The 15887-nt window shown below is 38.5% G+C and overlaps 1 protein-coding gene across 1 annotated transcript in view; it reads left to right on the forward strand.

Moving 5' to 3' along the window:
• Positions 1 to 1911: 1911 nt before the first annotated feature.
• The window catches only part of LOC135205768 (NADPH oxidase 5-like), a 110565-nt gene continuing 96589 nt past the window's right edge, over positions 1912 to 15887 (forward strand). The window contains exons 1-2 of the mRNA XM_064236909.1: positions 1912 to 2022; positions 8536 to 9401. Of these exons, the coding sequence (XP_064092979.1) occupies positions 9382 to 9401 (20 nt within the window). The 5' untranslated portion in view covers positions 1912 to 2022; positions 8536 to 9381. The remainder of the gene's footprint in view (positions 2023 to 8535; positions 9402 to 15887) is intronic.

The raw sequence follows: 15887 nt of genomic DNA on the forward strand, positions 1-15887 counted from the left end.
AGAACTCACCGTCTTCCTAAGTTTAGGGAAATGAAATCAATTTTGTTTCATTTCCTTACATCTGAGGAATGCTATCCTAAAATGGTCAAATATTGCATCCACTCGTCTACCAAGAGGATGCTGGAGCATTGTGATAATTTGCAAAGGGAATATATCCGTTGCCGCATCTGGCGCGATGTGTCAAGTATATTACTATAATAACTGCCAGACATCGAGTTCTACATTCCATCTTATGTTTGTTAATCTCTGTGATGAATGGTATTTTTCAAAAATCAAAGTATTCTTGCCCTGTCATTGTTTTATATTGAATTATTTTCTTATTTTCTCTTTACTTTGTATATATATATAAATATATATAAATAATATATATATATATATAAATATATATATATATATATATATATAGACTAGCAAAAATGTTGTTTCAACAGAATTACATCGAATAAAAGGAGCCCATACAAACACCTGAAGAGAGAGACAGCTGTCTCTGAAATATAGTACTTTCTTTCTATATTTTGGTGTTTTCAAGGGCTCCTTTTATTATATATATAATATATATATATATATATATATATATATATATATATATATATATATATATATATATATATATATATATATATATATATATATATATATATATATATATATATATGATATATATATATAATTTGTAGATTCCACTGCCACATTCACATTCAACAAAAAACGATCATAATGACTGACGGTTCCATGTAATGGTAATTTTTCGAGGTATTATGACCCGAAGCGCGATGGCCAATGGGAAAAGTAGCCCCAACGCCCTTTTCTAGCCCAGATTAGGAATGAGCAAGAAAAAGAAAAGGAATGAAGAAAGATTCAAGAGATTTCAAATGTCTGGAACAACTGAAGAAGAAGAATGTTCCAAGGCTTTAAAGACGGCCGAGAGAAACCTTCAGTGAACCGTGTAGTACTCATCACAGGATTATTTATGCCATGTCTAATAGAGGCCCCCTTTTTTCGTGTTAGTGTACTTAATTATTTGCTAAAAGGGTTGGAATAGGGGAAAAGTCGTGACTGAAATCTCCAGGCATTAATGTAAGAAGCCGCTTTCGTAACAATAACCTCTGGCATTACCTGAGAAAAGCTGAAATAAAAATCCAGTGGGCCAACACTGACACAATGGAAAAAGCAAAGCTGAATCAAGGCTAAACCGTCATCAGACATGGGAGAGAAGAACTCGAATGCAGAGAGAGAGAGAGAGAGAGAGAGAGAGAGAATTCCAGGAAGGGAAGAGGGAGGGGACCAGTGGTCCCACAGGAATGACCTCTGACCAAGAACCAGAAAGAGACAGAGAGGTAATCATTTTCTTCCTACTAGAGTGCCTCCGAAAAGGTTGTTGTCCTCGGGAGAAGACCACTAACTTCTAAACCCCGCCACTGTCCGCTGCTGGTTTCGGGGAGCCTCCTCTCCCCTCCATCCCTTCCCTTCCTTCCTTCCTTCCTTCCTTCCGTTCGTCTGTCCTTCTTCCTCCTCCTCATACTCATCCTGACCCCTTCCATCCCCATCCTCTCCCTGTACCTTCTTTGAAGGTCACTACCATACAACTCTCCGCCTGACTGACCCTCTCCAGAGCCCCTCTTATTTTTTTCCACGGTCTTCAGCTGGGTCCCCGCACCTGATTGGCTCGTGCCTGGGCACAGGGCTGACCAATCAGAGGGCAGTGTCACCTCCGAGTCTTTCGCGAAACGGCCGTTTTGTCCAGTGAGCACAGAGCCATCCAAAGAGTTTAAAAGTTGACCCTGAGATCCTGCAAGGTGAGGTTAAAGCTACTTGAGAAGGGGGAGGAGCTTTTAGGAGTGGCTGGCACATGGGGGGAAGGGGGTGGGGAGCCGGGAGTCAGGGGGAATTAGAAGTGTTAAGTAAGTAAAGTAAGAAGCTGCCAGTATCAGAGTGCAGAGACCATTAGTGTGTCAACCGTCGCGCGGGGAACTACAGCTACACCGCCGCCCAGCCTCGGGAGTCGTTCGCTCCGTACAACAGGTGCTCCTCACTTGACCACTTTTCCTTTCTAACGTTCGAAGGAGCCGTTTCGAATTTCCCTTTCCACTGCGTCGTTCGATGCCGACTCTGTGTTTGTAGAGGGAATTGCTTCGGTAGCGTCTTTGCATTAACCAACGAGCACTGAATTATTCTTTATTATCTGAATTCTAGGTGCGTTGTGTTTTATTCAGAGTGAAGAAGAAACTTGGTGTATGTTGAAGGAATCGTTTGAATAGACAGACGCCTTTGCACTGACTTGTGAGCGTAGAATGATTTGCCGTCGCCTGAAATTGAATGCGTTCTGTGTTCTGCGCGTAGTGATGAAATTATCATAAAGAAAATAACAATGGAAGCAAGTTACTAAATTTCCTCCATTCGATTGCTAACTGAGTGTTGACGTTCTTTTGTTATTTGTAACGTTTTTTTTTCTGTCTGAGAATTACAGATATATATTGACTTTCATTTCCGTGCTTTGTACGGAACTGACTTACAATTTATGTGACAGTGAAGTAAACGACTACGAATCATCTGCAAAAAATGAAAAAAATAAATAAATAAAATGGTGACAAAATCTATGGCCAGAGAACACAAGTATAAATGTCAAAACAGCAATGAATGCAATCAGTTTGTGTCAGGAGAGAGAGAGAGAGAGAGAGAGAGAGAGAGAGAGAGAGAGAGAGAGAGAGTATTGTTTCTGTGGTCGGAACTCCAGGGTAACACAAATAATTTTACAGTAGCGAAAGGGAAACACACGCACACACACACACACACACACAGAGAGAGAGAGAGAGAGAGAGAGAGAGAGAGAGAGAGAGAGAGCCAGTCTTGTTTCTGCGGTCGGAACTCCGGGGTAACACGAATAATTTTACAGTAGCGAAAGGGAAACAGAGAGAGAGAGAGAGAGAGAGAGGCAAATGATGCAATATACCGCCTGAATTTACAATTAATACCTGTGAGCTCTTCGACCGAGTGATGTTTATTTTGCTTTATACAATAAAATACCAGCTTTGATCAACGCTCATGGAAGACTGAAACAGTTCACTTTCTACTTCGTATTCGGAACTGCTTCTCTCTGAGAGGTCGATTTTACTTGACACAGTGCAGCGCGATTTGAAGACTGTCAGCCCATTCTATGAATTTAACTATTTGCGGATGTTACCGAGATACGTGTATCTACTGTTGCCATTTTCTGTCGACATTTATATGGAGGTACGACAATGAAATCGATGCAATAGTAGGATTCTATATTTCGCCTGTGCTGTCACAATCAAATCCGCCCGACGAAAATAGCTCAGACTAGAATGCAAAGGAAAAAGAAGACGTCCAAGGTGGTGGGGAATCCAGGGGATTATGGGGGAGAGGGGGAGGTTGGCTGGCTGCTCATTAGTGAGGGGGGGAGGGAGAAGGGGAATATGGTGTGGTTTTAGAGGTCACTGAAAGTTAATACTGATATCAAGACTGGCTGGTCTATTGAGCGGTGACAGAGAGAAACCATATCTTATATTTTGTATCAAAGGAGGATAATAACTGTTAGGAAAATAAAGAAAATTAAGTTCGAAGTGACAATACAGGAGCTAAAGTGACTATATGGATAATTTGACTGACGGACAACTAATTTTTTTGTTTTTGTTTTTGTGCTTTGAAGTGTCCAGTGAAACTACAACTACAAATTAGGAAAAATAATACCTATTTATTTGTTCATTTCAAACTTCAATGAGACGTACCCAGGATTTGGAAACAACTCAATAGACCCTTGTTAATGACATGATCCCAAGAATCAGGAATAATTCAACAGATAACCAGTTTATTCCTTCATTAAACTTTCCCATGAAAAACCCAAGTAAGAGAAGCAATTCCGCAGATATCTATTTACTGGCGTGTTGAAATCTCCCATACAAGACTACCAAGAATTGGTAAAACTTCAACAGAAAGAAGCTCGAGAATTAAAAGCGCTTCAACAGATACCTATCGTTTGAGCGTTGAAGTCTCCATTGGGATGCACCCGTGAATTATTAGGATAATTATACGGAATAAAATTGAACACCTTTTTCAATATGATACGTATCATATGTATTCTTTGGCGCCAAACGTTTTTTTTTTTTTTTTTTTTTTTTTTTTTAGAAAGCCGCCAGCCAGACTTCCCAAGGATAAGGGTGTATCATTCTGAACTGATCCCAAACAAGATAAAATGCCACACAACGGAAGTAGAGCATCGTGGGTAAGACCAAGGCCGGTCAGCAACGTAACACAGAGCAACAACAAGCTCACAACAGAGGAACAACGGAAAGAAAAAATCGATCTAGTCGGAAGCAGCTGATCCAGGGAAGAAGGATAACCGGGACATCTGAGGACCGGGTGGGGGCTAGGGGTGGTGGGGTGGGGGGTGTTTACAGACTCGACTCGGGACGCATTGAAGGTGCCACTTGCAACCCCATTTCTAAACTTCTTGACCCCCTTAGAGGCGTCTTGTTCTCCCCCCTCCCCGCTTAGGCCTAATCACCCCAACCCCACCCCCGGCAGAAGCAGAAGAGGGCGTGGGGGTAGGGATAGTGGTTACCTCTGCGGGGACAAGGACAGTGACCAGAGACTCGTTGACCTTCGACAAGACGGCGGCCAAGTGGGACGCAGGAAGAGAGCCAGAGACTACCGTAGGAATGGAAGACGTAACACGCTGAGAGGAGAGGAGGAGGAGGAGGAGGAGGAGGAGGAGGAGGGGGTGCGAGTGAATAGGAAGAGAAAGGATACACTCTCGACTTGATAGCAGAGACCAGGAAGTCAGGAGGGAGGGGAAAGGAGCAAACGGGGAGTCGAGGACCAACGAGGAGGAAGCAGAACCGTTTTAGAAGATGAATGGCGATATCGCTTCGAGGATGACGAGTCAGAATTCAGAGGAGTAATGGCTTTGAGAGGATTAAAAATAGCCCTCAGTTCCCTGTATGATGCGGCACTTTCCTCGAAAAATGAAAATAGAAAAAAAGAGGAGCAAATAAAAGTGCAAACAGATAGATAGATACCCTCGCATTAGCAACATTAGTGAACATACTTCAGGTCTTCTCTGAAGTTACAAACATCTTTACCTTGTGAAGTTGGCCATTTCATCATTGATCTTCCAAGATTTTTTTTTCTGTGCTTGCGTTCGAATCAACTGAGGTTTGCGGGTAAGTAGGACAAGCTAAACAACCTCAAAAATAAGTGAAAGTGACAGAGGAATCATGATAAGTCAATGAGACAATGAGAATAGCGAACAGTGCGGATCGCAAGACGACAGGCTTTACTGCACTTTCTACTCTGCCTTCGTTTAGTGATGGGAGAATACGGGACTCGACAGCGCAGCGGACATGAATTACCGTTCTTATTTTTGTACATTTCCTTTTGGGTGGGTCGTGGCGCTCGTTTTAAGCAGGGAATCCAAACCGTTAGAAATATATATTCTCTTTTCTTCTCCTTGTTCTCATGACCTTATTAATCTCGTTTGCCTGACCTCATGCTGCTGCGAGCTTTGTTGACCTCACAGGCTGACTGCCCGAATGCACAAGGAAACGCTGGCGAAAAGGTAAACAAGGCCTCTCCGATCCAAACAAAGGCAAACAAACTTCTGGTATATCTAAATTGGGGGACGCTATTTGCAACACAATTCAACAGCGAGGTGAGACAGAACTGATCAGGCCTTTACATTCATTATAAGATGATTGTCGATTCGGTTATATACGGAGCTCAGAATGTTTTCCATTTAAGGTTATTAAAATGCAGTCCCTTTCTATTTTGCTTATCTGAGAGAATTTACTCAATAGAGACGGAATAACAAGAATGATTTTTGCAATTAAATCAAGTATCAGTGTGATATCTTTGTACTTAAGGACGGATACGAAAACCAGTAAAAATGGAAGACGGAAAAAAGGGAAAAAAACCTTGGACTTTGAAACGAATCACTGGCTCCAAGAGGAAAACTGTTTCGTCACCTGTTGTAGCGTAAGACCTATCCTGAGGTAGTCCACCACCTGTTGTCGTTATAAAGAAGAAGAAGCAAAAGAAAAACGGACCAAGAAATCGATGGCGTTCGTGGGTGTTATTGATGACCTGCGGTTTCCTGCAACAAAAGTTTAAAAATAGAAAAAAATTGGTATTTTGGTTGGCGAGTAGGATTACCGCTGTCTGTAATGAGGAATTGTCTTTCTTTTTTATCTTTCTCTATCCTTTGCTCTCTTATTTATTTCTAGCCATCTTTGTTTTGTATGATGGATCTCTCTTTACTTTATTTCTCTCTAATCTGTTGACTTCTCTCTTTACGGCGTGTGCTCTTTTTCTTCTACATTTCTGTCTGTCTCTCTCTCACAATGCTCTTTTCCTTATGAACCCTGTGTCAATAACACTCTTATTTGGTTGTTTATCGATTGCTAAAGGTCGCAACTGCAGTAGAGAGCGAAGAGAGACAAGAAACATAGCAGACGAGGATGATCAGAACTCTCTCTTTCTCTTTAAAGACTTCCGTCTTCTGCGCCTTGAGGAATTTCCAGATAAATGTAAATTTAGCAACACTTCTAGTACACTATCCAGAAGAGGGAGAAAGCATCCCATCTATCACATATAGAAGAAGACAGATAGAAAATAGAATTTAGACCTATGAGGTCATTCAGCGCTGAAGCGGAAATTGAGTGGCAAAGACTGAATGGTGAAGCAAGACGACAACTTCGCAGTTTCACTAAGAATCAAGTGTTAGGAGAGGATGGACAGTAAAGCGGAGGAAAGAGAATATGAACGGAGGAACAGTAAAAGGAATGCAAGGGGTTGCTGCAGCTAGGGGTCGAAGGGACGCTGCAAAGAACCTTGGGTAATGCCCCGCAGTTGCACCGCGTGAGGTGCATCTATACATATAATGTCGCAGAATTTCACCACCGGCGGAAATACGCTGAAATTCAAGCTGTGCGCTACGCGATTGCGTCATCGTGTGCAATGACGTCTCCGCCTCCGCTGTCGAGCGAGGAATCTCTTCGAAGAACTCTCCCGTCGCTTTCCCTTTCGTCAGTCCTCAGGCAATAGAAATAGAAAGCGGGCGACTAACCGAGGAAGTTGTTAGTGTGATTTCTCGGATCGCTAGCGTGCGTGCGTGCGTGTGGTTATGTGAATCTCATCGCGTGAAGCGTGTATACACAAACAATATATATATATATATATATATATATATATATATATATATATATATATATATATATATATATATATACAGATATTGTGTGTTTGTGTGTGTGTGAAATCGTTAAAAGAACTAATATTTCAATAACCCAAAAGTGAATTTGCTATCCAAGTAAACAGATTATTGATTTTGTTACTGTTTATAGATTTTGGTAGACTTATTTATCCTTCATTATTGATTTTGTTTATACTGTATACGCATCATAAACAAGCGCACGGAGAGTAAATACTACGATAGAGAAAACGGTTCATATATATATATATATATATATATATATATATTATATATATATATATATATATATATATATACACCTTTTTTCTAACGTAGTATGTGCTCTTCATGAGCGTGTTTATGAAGTGTATACATGATAAGCAAAAACTATAGTGAATGAATAACAAAAAATCAAATATGTATAAATAATGATAAAAAAAATATAAAATAAATATAAAGATTTACCTGGATCGTAAACTCACCTCTGGGTTATCGAAACAGAAAGTCCGTAACGAACTAAAATGGCCGAAACTGGCGTTCCTGACCAACCAGTAGATTCCTCAACTACATATATAAGAGAATTTGAACACGTCGATGGACCCTAACGGCCGTGTTTCTGGTCCTTAAAAGGATACTGACTTGGCACGATGTTGGGAGGATTGTCTTCCATTACTAAGGGTCAGCACCTTTTGGTACCCTGGATAGTGTTTCATTGTTCTCTCTCTCTCTCTCTCTCTCTCTCTCTCTCTCTCTCTCCATAGACTATTTTCCTCTTGCGTTTATATTTCCTTCATCAGTCAGGAAAAAGGTTGCTTTCCAATTCTCTCTCCCACTCTTCCTTTCGTCTCCTTCACAGGCCTTTTTTTTTTTTTTCAAAATAGACCAGACTTGTTGGTTAATCTTTACCAAGACTTGTTTATTACAGGCCATCTACCTAAGCGACTATTATCACTGATAGTGTAGAGACTGATCAAATCACATTAATTTTAACTATTGTATTTTATTTCATTGTTGTTTTCATTTACTTGCGTAGGGTATAATAGGCTTTCTGTTAGTCTAGTTTTATTACCTTTGCTTTCCCCAATAAATGAGGGACAAAAAAGGTGTAATGGAGTTTTAGTTCACTGTTAAGACAATATAAGACTATAGGCTATACCAGTGACGTTAATATCTACCGCCAGTGATCCTACGCTTTCTACTTATTGTAAAACTCCTCATACTCAATGAGAGTGAGGACCTGTTTCGACAGCTAGTTAGGACGTTGCGTCACAAATTTTCTAATCTTCCCTGAAAACTAAGTCTCTAACCTCCCTCTTTCCCTATTCCAGAGAAAGCTGAGGTTCAATTCCAAGCTCAACCCTCCAGAAGAACCAGCCAGACGAGAAGGCGTCTTGGCCATTCTGTGCTTCGACTACTACTGATACTACTGCTCTCGTCGCGGAGTAACCTTTCCTTTCTCCAATGTTAACCTTGAAGCCCTCTTAGCCAGGGAGCCAAGTCGAGCGGGTTCTGCCTCGTGTGACCACCAGTGTGACTGCCAGCCAGCGCTGACACGCCTTCCAGACTCTCTGGAGGAGAGCACGCCGTCGCACCAAGGGCGATCTTCCAGGGGGAAAGAGACTTCAAGCACCGAGAGACCCCTCAGAGTAAGCACACGGCTTCCCCTTCGAAAGGACATCGTCGTCGCTCATGTTGGCTCCAAAGGCGGCCCTGGCTTGGGTCTTCGCCCCCTTCCACTTTCGCTTCTTGAAAGCAAACTATAACGTGAGGTAGAATCGGTCAGTTTCTTCGCCTGTTTCTTCCTTAAATACAGTGTATATAAAAGGAGCAGAAAAGATTCTGACATTGCGTCTTTGTTTAAGTTGTATGACGTCAGTGAAAATACACCGTAAAGAAAGAAACTTACAGTGTTAAGTGACTGAGAAAAAAAAGACAAGAACAGAAAAAAATACACTAGCCAATTAAAACAACGCAAATACAAAGTGAAATCTGGAAGAAAGAGGACAAAGATAGAAGAAAAGAAACAAAAAGTTAAGAACACAGAGAAATTTCCCTTCTTTTGTGCCGAGAATGTCTCCGTGTGGAGTACCCAGCTGATAAAGGTACAAGGGAACAAGGTCATGCGTTTCTGAGATTGGACATTAAAGGACTCAGCAACAGCTACACCCGACAAGATGATGAGACAAGAGTCAAGGTAAGGTTGTCTTTCTTGGTTCTAAGTATCTTTTGCTGGGTCGCTCAGGGATCGTTTTGCCCAGTGTAAACAATGACGTCATTTATTCCCATAAACTTTCTGTTAACCTGTGTTGCATTATTACGAAAACATAAAGAAGTTTCCTTTTCATATATTCTTCACGTACGGAAAGCAGATAATACTATTGTGCTAATACAGTGGTTCTTAACCTGGGGGCGGGCCCCCATAGGGGGCCGTCAGCAATTCCAGGGAAAAAAAAAGGCTTTGATTATATTTGTTATTCTCTTAACAATAGTGAGGAACTAATATTCGGAAGTTTATGAAAAAATGCAAAAGTATCGCCTTATAACATTGCTTTCCTAGAGTCTACTACTCTAGTTAGGCTTGTTGTTTGGTAATTATTGACCTTCCTTCCAATCCCTCGAAACTCCTTCTCTTTCTAATTTTTTGAAAAATTTCCCTTTAAATCTAGGAGGGAATTTTAATCGTAGATGCCAGGGGGGCGTGAAAGAAAGGACCAACTATTAGAGGGGGCGTGGTCATAAAAAAAAGGTTAAGAACAACTGTGCTTGAGTGATGCTCATGTGCTATATTGCATCCTCAACCTTCGATTTTTACATAGATTGGCATTATGCCAAGCACTGGGGCAACTAAGGCCATTCAGCCCTGAAACGGAAATTGACAGTAAAGGGTTTGAAAAGTGTTACAGGAGGAAAACCTCAAGGCAGTTGCACTATGAAACAATTGTTAGGAGAGGGTGGACAGTGAGATGGAAGAAAGAGAATGTGAACGGAGGTACAGTAAAAGGAATTAAAGTAGCTGCAGCTAGGGGCCAAAAGGACGCTGCATAGAACCTTAAGTAATGCCTACATTGTACCAAATGAGGTGCACTGACGGCACTACCCCCCCTACGGGGAAACCTTCGATTTTGCCTGTACAAATGTATACTTTTGGGGGATGTAGGTGGAAAAGAGCCCAAATATATTTCGAAAATGATGCGTTACCAATTTATCAAAAAGGAACAGAACAAAGCAACAACCTGTCACAATAGAGTAAAACGTCCTGCTAACCTACCAATAAATACGGGGGGAATAAAATACGTAACGTGCACGTCACAGCACGGCGTAAGGCCACGGTAACGTAACGTAACCGCATCTTAAGGGTGACCGCACTCTTTTGTCACTTTTGAGAGATCTAAGAGATTTGAGATTTATTTTTTAGGTCGTTTCAGACAAAACAAATGTGATGGTGGTTATGCCATCGTGACTGGGACTTTTTTTTATTGCCTAGGTTCTAGTGCGGTTTGTTTTCTTTTATTGTATCTTAATGCATTTAAAATGTGCATCGGGTTTTGCTGCATTTAATTAGGTTTTATACTGCATACATTTATATATATATATATATATATATATATATATTACATTATTATAATAGATATATGTATACATATACATACAAACACACTTATAATTAGGTTTACATCACAGCATTACATGCATACGTACACTACTATATATATATATATATATATATATATATATATATATATATATATATATATATATATATATACACACACACACACACACACACACATATATATATATATATATATATATATATATATATATAATTATTATTTATATTAATCCTCGATTCAACAATTAAAGCAAGAATGTGGCATTAACGATTGCTTTGTAATCTATGAAACCACCCTCTTCCAGGCTTAATGATAATAACAATAGTAATAATAATAATGATACTGTGGTCCAGTGGTTATGGCATCCGCCTCATCAGTAATAGGCACCAGGTCCGATCACTGAGCGATTATACACGTTTTCGGTATATATTCCATTACAACCAATTATTTACCTAACAACAAATCTACCATGGTAGGTCGCAACTTCATCCCAAAAGACTTGGGACCGGAAGGTTAACACATTTTGGAGCCAGCCCCTTTAAGGAAAAACCCATAAAAATGTCTAATCATAATAATTAAAAAGCAGGGTATGTAGCCTGTTAGAATACATTATTAAGGACATTTAACAGAACTGCTTCTAAGAACATGTGTGACTTTCGTGAATGAACAAATAAAGAAGAAGAAGAACAAGAAGAAGAAAAGTGATTTAAACTTGTAGACAAGAACTGGCATTTGATTAGATTTATTAAGCTGATATAAACTAATATTCGGGATTCGATGTTCAGAGTACCAACAGAACTAAATGCCGTTGATACAAAATAATACGATGGCTAATTATTGTTGGTGATCGCTAAAGAAACGACCCACAAAACAAAGTAGCAATTATCAATTTCGTCATTTAACATTCGTTTGCAATCGATTGGCAGTTGATAGTTTCTGGATCAATGTCAATGCGGTGTCGACACTGAGGCTTCGCTGAGCTCGGTGACGCAATGTTTTAGTTCGGTCTGTGGGATTGTTCGCCTGCAGTTGTTGTTTACTCGTGCATAAACGCATATAGGTGTCTGAGTGCATTTATATATTTATGAATGTATGAATGTGTATATATATATATATATATATATATATATATATATATATGTGTGTGTGTGTGTGTGTGTGTATTATATATATATATATATATATATATATATATATATATATATATATATATTGAATAAATCAGACCACTTTTAAACGAAACCAATGAACCTTCAGAGTGAATGTTATAAATATCTACTCTCTTTTTTTTTCACCTTTCCAAGACCACTTTCAGTGGCTTCTTTCCCATCCTTTGAATACTCGTCAATCTCTCGCAAGATTTATTATCATTATTATTTGTCATGTTTTGTCTCCCTCCCACTTCCTCTATAGCGCCGCTGAGGAAACAGACCTTATCTGACGTGGGTTGCATGATGTCATTGCTATATCTGCTGCGAGTGGTGTTGGGGAATCCTTTTTTTTTTTTTTTTTTTTTTGCATCACTTTAGAGAGTCTAGAATATAGAATTTAGGCCAAAGGCCTGGTGCTGGGACCTATGAGGTCATTCAGCACTGATACGGAAATTGAGAGTAAGGAAGGCTTGAAAGGTGTAACAAGAGGAATACCTCAAAGCAGTTGCAATAGGAATCAACCGTTAGGAGAGGGCAGATAGCACGATGGAAGGAAAAGAATATGAATGGAGGTACGGTAAAAGGAATGAAAGGGGTTGCAGCTAGGGGACGAAAGGACGTTGCAAAGGATTCTTAGGTAATGCCTACAGTGCACCGCGTGAGGTACACTGACGGCACTACCCCACTACAAGAGAGAGAGAGCTCGCTCGCACATAAAGTGTGACTAGAAAGTTACTAGATAGTTGCGTTTGCTTGTGGGATACACTTTATGTATAAAACACGCATACTTGTGTATATAGAAAGAGGGATAGATATACAACGTACATAATGTGTATAATATATGTACATGAGAAGACTTACACTAATACCACTGTGTTCGTGTATACGTGTTCCTTCGCAATAAAAACAACTGCAAATGTATTCGTGCTTTATTGCACATAACTGATATATATATATATATATATATATATATATATATATATATGCATATATATGTATATACGTATATATATATATATATATATATATATATATAGATATATATATATATATATATATATATATCCAGTTATGTGGAATAAAGCATAAATACATTTGCAGTTGTTTTTATTGCGAAGGAACACGTATATACGAACACAGTGGTATTCGTGTAAGTCTTCTCATGTATATATATTATACACATTATCTATGTTGTATATCTATCCTTCTATCTATATACACAAGTATGCGTGTTTTATACATAAAGTGTATCCCACAAGCATACGCAACTAATCTATATATATATACTATATATATATATATATATATATACATATAGTAGATATAATAGATTATATATATATATATATATATATATATATATATATATATATATATATATATGACATACACGAAATACATTGTATGCGTTCATGCGTGTTCGTATCCAACCATATATATATATATATATATATAGATATATATATATATATATATGATATAGATATATATATATATATATATATATATATATATATATATATATATATATATATATATATATATATGATATATATATATATATATGTGTGTGTGTGTGTGTGTGTGTGTGTGTGTGTGTACACTTATATATAAGCTCACTTCTAGTAATCGCATACTACCAACAATTGCTTCGAAGAGGACTCTACCCTCGTAATCACGGTTCTGTTGGGTAATCTTTCCAGCACATGCAAATCGCACCCCATCTTCTGCGCAACAGCAGGGGTGCAAAATGACTTCCGTGCCTTTCTCTTGTTACTGCCGAGTCAGTCTCTCTCTCTCTCTCTCTCTCTCTCTCTCTCTCTCTCTCTCTCAGGGAATACGTTTCTGATGTAGCATCACGTACTATGTAAATTAAAGCGAGAAAATTATTATAAAATATCCTCCGACTGGCAGAAGATGCAGTACACTATACAGATCTAATGTCTCCCAGAGATGCGTTTTTCGCCAGACGAATCCGCAGCCATCTTGCGCAATTGGTAGTTTTTTTTTTTCTTGTGGAATTAAAAACGTCCTCTCTGAATCTCACTTTTTTTGTCGGTCTCTATTATCTATTTTTTTTTCCTCTGTTTCTGTTGGAGAAAGTTCTGTTTTTATTAAGCAACGATGAGCAGCGGGTATAATGATAGTGCGTTTATTGATGGCGGGAAAAGTTCAGTTGCAGCGGGTCTGGTCGGTACTCGGATGGGTGCCCGCCATAAAATCCCAGACACCCTCGACGAATGTGGGGCTAGCAACGTCATCCCCTAAACAAACTTGCTAATAACCGAAAATGTGGCAAATTTTAGGTACTATAAAGGAAAATGAGAAATAAGTTCTTCTTCTTCTCTTCTTCTTCTTCTTCTTCTTATTATTATTATTACTTATTATTATTATTATTATTATTATTATTATTATTATTATTATTATTATTATTATTATTCTATCTTCAACTGATAAAATATTACAGATGAACCTAGAGTCATTATAATGGTAGTCATAAGTGCGGGTTTTAATAAAACATATTGAGACTATATCTCGAGCGCGCTTTTGTGTGCGTGTGTGTGAGTGTGTGTGTGTGCGCACGCGCATAACTGTGCCTACACGCATGGACCTTACCTACACGTTGACGCCATAATAACGCTTTTAAGGGAATCTCAATGGGAAAGTTCCTCTGATAACGAGTATCAAATAAATTGTCACTATAGTCAGATTTATGATTATTGCTTCATTGCAAGAATGGATGTAATACCTTCCCTTCGGCTATACTGGCATTACACGACATTAGTCGAGAATAACACTAATTAAAGATAACCTAGCTTCGCTGTCAATTAGAAAGCAAGACTTGGTTTAATATCATCCCTCTCTCTCTCTCTCTCTCTCTCTCTCTCTCTCTCTATCTCTAATACACACACACATATATATACACGGATATATATTGTATTTTATGTTTAAAATAGCATACAATGTATTATGTATTAAGCCACTGACAACCCATCTATGGATTGTCTGTGACAGAATATATACAACAACAAAAATGTCACGTGTAACATGGCGCCAAATTTCGCACGCACGTACGCGCGTATACACATACACACATATATCATATATATATATATATATGATATATATATATATACAGTATCGAAATCCATCCCATTTTACTTCTTAATACCAATATTCGGAAATTCCCCAAAAAGAAGAAGAAGAAATAAAAAAGACAACAAAGAACTCACATATAAATAGTACAAAATTAGCGAAGAGATAATTTCCTGTAAATCTGCTTCATGATAGGGACAGAGGAATGCCCGAAACGTGCTAACGAGAATTATGCAAAAAATGTCACTAATTGTAGCAAGTTGTGGTCATTTGCCTGAACATCATTAGAATTTCAGGCTTGTACCTACAGTTTTTTTAGGGGGGGGGGTCGTTTTTCCAAAAACTAGACCTTTTCTTCTGTAAATGTCATTGCATAGATAGGTATATACAAGATGAAATACTTGAAAATGTTATTTTAGTTATATTAAGAAGAAAAATTGGGTATGCGGTTTATGCCCTTCTACCCGATGATAAATGTTATTCAAAGAACTGACTTTGGTTGACAGAATTTTGAATGTTGAAAGTTTGCACTGAAATTCAAGAACATTACATCAGGTTTTTTGATTGATTCATTTATTATGTTCCCAATAACATGCATATGACTTTATTTGTTGTTATGTTATATACTTTGACTTAACAAAAAAACAATAATTATTCACTACTTTGTAAGTACAGTTCAATGAAAAGGATAGTCACAGAAAATATGGACTTCCAGAAATTTAACTCCCCCCCGACTTCCCCCTTGGTACAGGGCTGAATTTACAGTGGACAATGTTTTTTTCCAAGGTTCATTAGATATTCAAGGGGAAAATGATTGTT

Source organism: Macrobrachium nipponense, chromosome 24 (assembly GCF_015104395.2).
Source record: "Macrobrachium nipponense isolate FS-2020 chromosome 24, ASM1510439v2, whole genome shotgun sequence".
NCBI lineage: Eukaryota > Metazoa > Arthropoda > Malacostraca > Decapoda > Palaemonidae > Macrobrachium > Macrobrachium nipponense.